The sequence below is a fragment of the Lagopus leucura genome, unplaced genomic scaffold (assembly GCF_019238085.1).
Source record: "Lagopus leucura isolate 7727_CA_CO unplaced genomic scaffold, USGS_WTPT01 Super-Scaffold_100009, whole genome shotgun sequence".
NCBI lineage: Eukaryota > Metazoa > Chordata > Aves > Galliformes > Phasianidae > Lagopus > Lagopus leucura.
Window position 1 is genome coordinate 27,838,662 of NW_024962266.1, and position 9,255 is coordinate 27,847,916.

A 9,255-nucleotide genomic window follows, 5' to 3' on the forward strand; every position below is an offset into this window, starting at 1 on the left:
CAACAAGAGAAATCCTTTCCAAGTGGACAGAGATTCCCTTCCATTGGGCTTCCATAGCTTTGCTTCCTGCTTTGTTCTCCAAGCAAACCCTGAGTTTCAGAGCCTGCTTCCGCCCCGCACGCTCTTGGCTTGCTGCGCTCCCCGCCCCATAGCGAGACGGATGTCCTGCTCTGTGACTCACTCTATGTCCTTCTCTCTCCCTCTCCTGAACCTTCCCCATCCCGCTTCACCTCCTGGCCATACAGAGAATGAACAGCCTTCCCTCGTTTGGTTTGACAGAGGAAAGTTTTATTTGACTTTCGAAGGTAAGTAGTGCGCAGGCTCAGCTGCCGCTCGCTCCCCGCTCGCTCGCTGCCCCGGGCTCCCCGATGCTGCGGCCCGGTGCTGTGCCAGGTGCTATGGCTGCTTTGGTTGGGTTGATGCTATTCATCAGTGAGCTGTTTCCCTGTTGGTTTACTTTAAAAAAAAAAAAAGAAGAAGAAAAGAAAAAAAAAAAGAAGGAAATATCTCAGTACCTGGGCTGAATGCCATGGAATTGCTCCAAAAGCACCGGTGCTGCCAGGAATAGGACTGTCACTCTGGGCTTGTGGCTCCCCTGGGAAACTGCAGGCATTGCACATGCAGAGACCCAGCCAGGTAAAGCCATCCCCTACAGTTATCCTGCTTGCTACCTGCAGAGCAGGGCTTCAGCAGGCAAGTCCTGAGCAAAACCAGGTGCTTAGAAACACTCAGAAATTTTTTTATTATTATTTTTTCTGATTCATCAAATTGATTCTGTCACCTTTGAGCTTTCTTGCCCTGCCACCCAGTGCAAGGGAATGAGCATCCTGCAGCTGGGGCTGCCGGGGACATGGCTGCATGGCTCCAGGTTCCCCATTGCTCCAGGATCCCCATGGCTCTTGCATTCCCATGAATCCTCGTCCCACGACAGGGTGTGCAGAGCCAGACTGGGCTGCTCAGCTGCTTGAGCAAAGTGCTTTTGGTGAGGGTGATGCCAGCACTGGGCAGTGGTCAGTGTTGGTGAGGGGCAGTGCTGCTGCTTCTTCTCCTCTTTGCCTTTTCCATCGGGGCAGCTGCTGGCCCCTTCCTTCCAGTGCTCATTTGGGTCTTGCTATTTTCCTGAGCTGGGTTCCTGTCCTCTCTCCTCCTCCTCCTCCTCACTGGATTGGGCCCACAGCCCTGTGAACACGCTGGGGGATTGGTGTGGTTTGGCTTTGTAATGATCATCCGATCTTTTTGGCTGTTGGATCTGAAGTTCTGCGGATCACTATGGCAGTGTTTCTGGTTGGGGTTCCTTTTGTTGCTGTTGTTTCTTTTTGGCTCTGGGCAGAGTATTTGCGTACCGTGGGGTAATTTTTCTGTACTGGTGATGTTTGGACTGTGCTCGGATGGCTTCGCTCCTTCCTCTCTATTCTGCACCATCATTCAGGCAGCAGTGAGGCAAACCACCCCTGTGTGTGACAGCACTGTGATGGGAAACCTGCCCCGCTCCCAATGGATAACAGCAAACGAACCCAGTGGGCTCCGAAGCCCTGCTGGGTGGATGCTGATCTCCTGCATTGTCACATTCCTTGGCCACAATGAAACGCATCCAAAAATGACTCCAGAAGCTGGGGCTAAAAGCTCATTGGCCCCATAGCACATACTTAAATCAGTCTTCCTCCTCCAAAAGGAGCGGTCAGGCACTGGGACAAGCAGCCCGGGAAGCAGAGGAGCCTTGTCCAACCTTGATCCCGTGATTCTAAGTCAAAATGTTTTTGTGGAAGAAAGCTGATTACACTCTGGATTTATTAGAATAGTGCGGGGGTTCATGGGGAGAAGTGGAGGGTGTGAGAGCTGTGGGTGCCGGTTGCGTCCAAAGGATTTTTGTCCTTCTTCTGTGCCGGGGCCTGGGGTGAACATGTTCAGCACAAACCCAGGTTTATGGGGTGAGTGATGGCAGCAGGAAACCTTTGGGGAACCCAGTCTGGGTGATCCCAGTGGCTCAGCAAATCCTGCTGCGGCAGAGATCGGGGTGCATTGTGCACCACTGGCATAGCGTCGTTATCTGGGCTGAGCCCATGCATCCTCCTGGGGCTCCTCGTGCGTATGGCCAGGGGGAGACGTGTGGCTGTGTTCATTGATAATGCCCTGCTGTGCTGCTTTAGGGCTCCAAAAGGAAAATCCCAGCCTTGGGGAAGGCTCTCCTGTGCTGCTGGGGGGAAGCAGCTGTGTTTTCACGTGTTGACGCTCTGCCATTACAGTGAGTCCCTCAGAACTCAAGGTGTAGTCTCACTGACAGATTTCCCGTGAGACTATCCAAATCCCAACGTCCCACGCTCACATCCCACTGCAGGAAAGCTGCAATGCCACGAGGCTGAGCCACCAGCCAGGACCTCAGCCAGCAAGCACAGGCACCGGCAGCAGGACGGCGGAGGGGAGATGGGCTTGCTTGCAGAGCAGCACGAGCTGGCAGCAACCTGCTGCATGGCATTGCTCACTGCTGCCTTCCCATGCAGCAGCTTGGGCTGGCAGCTTGCATGCGCTTGCATGCTCAAAGCGAAATCATTCCTGAACAGTGCATTTCAGGCTTTGCCATCACTTGTTATGCATTTTCGGGACAAAATGACCCTAGCGTTGAACTTGATGTACAAGATTGCAAAACAGTGCATTGTGGAGAATGTGGGCATGCTGGAGCCTGCGGGGCTGTGGTTTGTAGGCAGCACTGCTCCTGGCCACCTCCTGGGGACATTTCCTGGTCCCCAGAGGCTCAGAGCCCACAGGACCTGCGTTGGGCACATTTCTCCTCAGGTACAGAGCTTGCCTGGGGCTGGTGATGAGGCACCAGCAGGCACGTTGCATGCTGGTTGCTCTCAATTGTTCTGCCCTCAGTGCTGGGGGATTTCCAGCATGCCTCAGGTTTTCAGACTTCCCCTTGCACTGCTGCTGTCCTCCTCTTGCTGCAATACACCACGGCTAGGCTGCAAGCAGTCATGTATGTGGCCAGATCGCTACTGCTTCACAGCCTGAACCGTGGCATAATGCAGCCCTTGGTGGATTTGCAGCCCTTGGAGTCATACATGAGCTGTGCAGGGAAGCAGTAGTATTACATGTATTACAAGTGTGCATGGAGAGCTGTGGGCAGGCCTCGTGCAGCCCCTTTGAATCCCCATTGAGCTGCAGGGTGAGGAGGTGAGCATCCCACTCAGTGCAGAGGGGACACCAAACTGCCCTGCCTCTGCTGGGGGCTGCAAACCTAAATCTGCACAAACCATCCCCATGCAGGGCTTGGTGCCCCATGCTCGTGGCGAGGCTCCTCTGCTCATTTCCTTGCTTGCCTTTTAAGGGGAAAAGAATCACTTCAAAATGATTTTCAAGCCTAAGACAAAGCCTTGGGGTCCTCTTCTTTTCACCCTTTGCCCACAAAGCCACATGCTGGGCTCTAGCAGGGTACACCCTGGGGTGGGTGCAGGTCCCCATCCTGCAGCTGACTAGCAGAGGCTCTGCTCTGTTGTAGGGTCATCACGGGGCCCCAGCCCGCTCACCATGGGGGCACAGGACACCCTGCCCGTCGCTGCCGCCTTCACTGAGACCGTCAATGCTTACTTCAAGGGAGCTGACCCCAGCAAGTAGGTGCCGGCTGTGGGGTCTGGGCATGGGTGTGGGAGCCTGGGGTGGGAAGGGGGGGCTTTCACCACACCATCCATCCTGTGCTGCATTTTGAGCCCTCCCTTTCCTCCCCCTGGGTCTCTGTGCTTGGTGCTGCAGGTGCATCGTGAAGATCACGGGGGAGATGGTGCTGTCCTTCCCGGCAGGCATCACCCGACACTTTGCCAACAACCCCTCTCCGGCAGTGCTCACCTTCCGTGTGCTCAACTACAACCGGCTGGAGCACGTCCTGCCAAACCCCCAGCTCCTCTGCTGGTGAGCCCCTACTCACACCCGTGCTGCCTGCCTGGGCCAGACAGCTCTTTACAAGGGCAGGCTGCTTGCAAAACCGCCTGCCTTGGGGTCTGGGCAAGTTTTGAGCAGGAAATTCTCAGCCCCTAAATATTGCTGGAGCACTTCCTTTGAGATCAGCCCCTTTGCCAAGCAGCACACAGTGGGTTTTGCTCATTTTCTACCCACTCTGTTCAGTTCAGATCCTGCTTGTAAAATGGAAGAGCCCATGGGAAGCTCCTGTGGTGGGGTCAGCATCCCTGGGGGTGTTCAAAGCCGTGAGGATGTGGCACTGAGGGACGTGGGCAGTGGGGATGGGGGGTGGGCTGGGGTTGGACTGAGGATCTCAGAGGTCTGTTCCAACCTGAGTGATCTTCTGTTTCTATGTCACTGCTGGCAGTGACAGCACGCAGAGCGATGCCAGCACGAAGGAGTTCTGGGTCAACATGCCAAACCTGATGACGCACCTCAAGAAGGTATCGGAGCAGAAACCACAAGCAACCTATTACAATGTGGATATGCTCAAGTACCAGGTATGGCGTTTTGTCAGGTTGAATTCTGCCACAAACGTGTGCTGTAGGTGGTATGGTGTGCAGGAGGTGGGGTTTCCATAGCGCAGAGGAGGTGGGGGCATGCTGTGCTGGGGTACGGCACTCAAGTGGGGGCCCAGCATGAACCTTCTATGTGAATGTGAGGTGTTGTCCCCTCTAAAACGCATTGCAATGACTGAGTCTGTAAAATGGGATTTCTCCCTTCACCCCTATGGAAACTAAGTGTTTTTTCTGTCATTTTGGAAGGTATCTGCCCAGGGTATTCAGTCTACTCCATTAAACCTTGCAGTGAGCTGGCGGTGTGAACCTGCAAGCACTGACCTCCGCATCGACTACAAATACAATACAGAGGCAATGACCACACCGGTAGCTCTAAACAACGTCCAGTTCCTCGTCCCCGTTGATGGAGGAGTAACCAAGCTGCAGGCTGTGCTCCCACCCGCTGTCTGGTAGGGATCACTGAGGATCATTGAATCCAGCACCCAACCCAGCACTGGGCTCTTACACAACATGGGGTGGGCGACCCAACTCTTCAACCCCAAGTGATGTTTTCTTGCTTGAGTCCAACCCAAAGCCACATTCCCAAAACTAAAGATCTAGAGCGTGGGCTGCCCTGAGCACATGCTTTTGGCAATGTTTGGATGGGGTCCGTGTAGCACCCTGCTTCCTACAGAAATGCTCTTCCTGGTGTGTTTGCAGGAACGCAGAGCAGCAGAGGATATTGTGGAAGATCCCTGATATCTCTCAGAAGTCGGAGAATGGAGGTAATGCTGTGAACACGCGTGCTTGTGGTGGTGGGTACTTTGAGCAGGCGTTGGGTTTGTCTGCACACAGAGTCACAGGCTGGCCCGGGTTGGAAAAGACCTCAAGGATGATGAATCTCTAAGCTGCTCGTCACAGGCAGGGCCACCAACCTCCACAATTAATAGCAGCCCAGGCTGCCCAGGGCCCCATCCAACCTGGCCTTGAACGGGACGGGGCACCCATAAATTGCGGGTGCTTGCAGGGAGAGGATGCTATTTGGGATTAGGGAGCAAAGAGCCTGGAAAATGCAGGGCGTCAGCAGGACTGCTTTGCCAACCGGAGCTGGTGATGCAGAAGGACGGGGTGGAAGCGCAGTGGGAGTGCTGGCTCTAACGCTGCTCTCCTGCAGGCGTGGGCTCACTGCTAGCCCGCTTCCAGCTGGCGGAGGGGCCCAGCTCCCCAGCCCCCCTGGCCGTGCAGTTCACCAGCGAGGGCAGCACGCTCTCCAGCTGTGACATCGAGCTCGTCGGTGCCGGCTACCGCTTCTCGCTCATCAAGAAGAGGTTCGCGGCAGGTGGGTGCCAACCCCTCCTGAAATGTCCCCTCTCGGGGCTGTTTCCCATTTGTGGGGGTCTCTGAGGGCGCTGCGTGGGGATGGAGGCGGTGGGTGGAGGAGCCTGGCTGATGTCTGGTCCCGTTCCCAGGTAAATACTTGGCCGATAACTGAAGGAAACGCATGGAAAATAACCAAGGACTACTGTGAGCGGAACGGGTTTTAATTACAGCTTAAGGAAAACGAACTAAATCCTGCACTTGGGACATTTCTGTTGGAAGTGTCGATGACTTTCAGATTTTTTCCTCAGAAAACACTGTCTTGACCAGTCCTACAGTATTTACTTCTAGATGTAACATTGTTAATGGTTTTAAAATGTAATTATTGTATTTGTAAATTGTACTCATTCCAGTAAGGCCATATTTTGGAAGTTAGACACTTGAGTTTTAGCCTTTTACCATTCATGAAATGGATGTAATTTAAACCGTGGTATATAAATTTAATAGTAGTACTGTTGAATGGCACAATGCTTACAGAGGTAGATTACATTTTGTCAATATATACGATTTAAATTCGGTGCAGATAGCTGTTATGGGGGGGTGCCTCACCGAGGGAGCTCCTTCACTCCTCTCCTGCCCACAGCGTGTCTCATGGCGGTGAATAAAGCTCTCCATCTTCAGGTTCAGCTGCTTGACGTGCAGAGCAGTGTTTCTGTGCAGGCAGAGCTCACAGCTCACAGTGGCACCGTGGTTTTGGGGATGCATCCCCAAAGCAGGCTCCGGATTTTTGGTTGTGTTTCCACCATCCTTTGCTTGCTTCTTCTATTCATTTCCTTTGCTTTCTGAAAGCCCCGCAGGTTTAGGAAGTGCTGTAAGGGTGTGCAGCCCCGTGCTTTTCCTTCTTACCCATTAGGCAGGGAAAAATGACATCTCTATACAGAAATACTGAGAAATGAAGGCAGCACGACCTGACCCTGCCAAAAGCAGCAGCACTGGGAGCAGCTGTCTCGTGGAGATGGGAAAACCTTCAAGAGCTGTGCAGGGGTGGAGAGCTCTTTCAATGGGGAGCAAAGGAGAAGACAGCGAGCCGTGCCCAACCTAAAGGAAAATAGGAATGTCTGCAGCTGCTCCAGCTCTGGGATGGCTCCTGGTTTGGGATGTGTGCTGCAGGATGGGCGCTCTGCGTGCACGATCATACAAAGTATGAATGCAGGAGGAAAGCACGACTCGGTTATACCCAAATCCACACAGATTTGGAAGCAAACCCGCCGGCACTCCTGGATGGAGCACCCTGCCCTGCCCAGCTATTTGCTCCCCTCTGAAATGGAAATATGTACCAATGATGTGAGCCACCCCTTCCTGACAGAGGGCAGAACCTGAAGTTTCTGCCCCGTCAGTTCATGCTGTGTACAATTGTTATAAACTCATGCTTCCAGAGGACACCTATGCCATAGTCCCGAAAATAGGGGTTTTATAGTGTAAATATGACCAGAACATAGATATTTTACTTTATATTTCATTTGAAAGACAAGCTGTTTACATTAGCATTGGGATTTTAAATGCTTTTTAAGGAAAAAAAGAGGAAAACCAAATAACCCAAAGCTCAGCCCAGCTCCCCTCCTCCCGGTGCCACTCACTGCTGGGACCCAAACGGGTGCTGTGGGTCAGGTCCTCCTCATGGTGGTGTTGCCAATGCCTCGCACAGGGTTTGGGTTCATTCTTAGCTGTTGCTTCCCCTTTGAATGCTGCTCCTGTGTTCTGCTGTAGGGCTGCTGTGCGCTCATCCCTTAGCTCTGCTTCTTTACAAACCTTCATTTTGAAGCATACTGTGACCGAAATCGATGGCATTTGAGGAGACACCCGAGGTCAGGGATGGGGCTCTGAGCACCTGTGGGGCTGTGGGTGTTCTGCTCATTGCAGGGAGTGGGACCAGGTGGCCTTTGAGGATCCCTTCCAGCTCAAGCGATTCTTTCTATGAACATCACTACATTGCGCATTCCCTACAAAAAAATCACTGTCTTAAAGGCTTCATTTCATCACCAGAATTACTCTTTTCTTCTTCCCTCTCACAAACTGGCAAGGAAAGCAATCCTTGCAGAGCTGAGGACTCCTATGGCTGCAGTTGTTCTCAGCCCTGTTTCACTGCAAGGAGAGACAAAGCCCTGTAGGAACAGCTGGGCCCTGGCAGCTTTACAGGCGCTTGGAGCACATTATTGCTCTGTTAGACTTCTCTCTCTTGACGTGCAGGAGGTCACCGTGGGAATGCCGTGCTAGAATCCTGCCCATAACGCATGTAGGGGTATCTGAAACCCACCCCTTTCTCCCAGCTCCAGCTCCATCCAGAGTGCTCTGGGGCCGATGAAGATGCCCAGGTGCTTTGGTGGTGTGTCCATAAGGGAGTGGTGATTTGGGATGGGAATGGCATCAGGGCAGAGGGGGACGTGGGGCTGCTGAGCTCAGAGGGACCCCCAGCCTCCAATTGGGATCCCCAGGGCACGGCCCGACAGAAGCTCTATCGTTTTACGAAATCCCTCGTGTATAAAATGTTTATAAATATTTGTGGATGAAGATACACAGGTCTATTTTTAAGATTTAAGTTAAATAAGTTAACAAACGGCTGGCCTTTTTTGCCTCGACGTGCAATGGGATCTATTATACCTTTAGTCTCCGATGGCCTAGGTACTGCTTAGTCTGTGATGAAAACTTTGCTGCTTACCCAATGTTCTCAGAGAAGAGCTGTAAGAGGCGTACAGGTTTGTTGCACACGGGCTACTGCAGCAAAGCTCTGTGTTTGACCACTGGTAATATGAATGTGTTGTATTGACTTGTCGAAGATAATCATGAGACAACATATTTTAAATGTTACTTGCCTTATAGATTAGGATACGGATACGTGGATATCATTTTTGTAAATAATGTTTTTTATAAATGTCTTTCCTCCATTCTCCCCATCATCCACTCCACCAAATCTCGAATATGCAATTATTTACCACGCATAATATTGCAACAAATAAACCCCCACGTCAGAACAAAGTTTATTAATCCTATACATGAGAACCACACGAAACACCCCCTTAAGTTGCAATTTAAATGTGATTTTTTTCCCCCCCTTGAAAATAAACAGAACCCAGAAAACAGAGCTTTCTTTGTGTGTGTTTTGATGTCACAGGCAGGAGAATCACAGGGAGGGGGACAAGAGGATCACGGGCTGCCATGTCTCTGTGTCCCAAATGGCATTACTGCTGAGGCCATGCAATGTGACCCAGCTCAGGGATGGGGCTGCGACTGGGGTTGGCACGCAGAGAAATGTGGGGACCTGTGTGGACCATGGGGACATTGAATCATTAAGGTTGGGAAAGGCCACTGAGATCATCTATTCCAACCGACCCGTGGGGGCTGTGGGTCATCTAATGGGCTGTGGGGGGTTGTGGGGGCTGCGGGGACATGCAGTGCTTGTGGGGATACATGGGGGCAATGGGGGCATGCAGTG

At 52.4% G+C, this 9,255-nt stretch overlaps 1 protein-coding gene across 1 annotated transcript in view; it reads left to right on the forward strand.

Annotated features, from left to right (window-relative positions):
* The window catches only part of SGIP1 (SH3GL interacting endocytic adaptor 1), a 33,368-nt gene extending 27,150 nt beyond the window's left edge, over positions 1-6,218 (forward strand). Inside the window, exons 19-26 of the mRNA XM_042873491.1 lie at positions 246-305; positions 3,497-3,608; positions 3,748-3,903; positions 4,319-4,451; positions 4,716-4,918; positions 5,169-5,233; positions 5,623-5,787; positions 5,918-6,218. Of these exons, the coding sequence (XP_042729425.1) occupies positions 246-305; positions 3,497-3,608; positions 3,748-3,903; positions 4,319-4,451; positions 4,716-4,918; positions 5,169-5,233; positions 5,623-5,787; positions 5,918-5,940 (917 nt within the window). The 3' untranslated portion in view covers positions 5,941-6,218. The remainder of the gene's footprint in view (positions 1-245; positions 306-3,496; positions 3,609-3,747; positions 3,904-4,318; positions 4,452-4,715; positions 4,919-5,168; positions 5,234-5,622; positions 5,788-5,917) is intronic.
* The last annotated feature ends 3,037 nt before the right edge of the window (positions 6,219-9,255 follow it).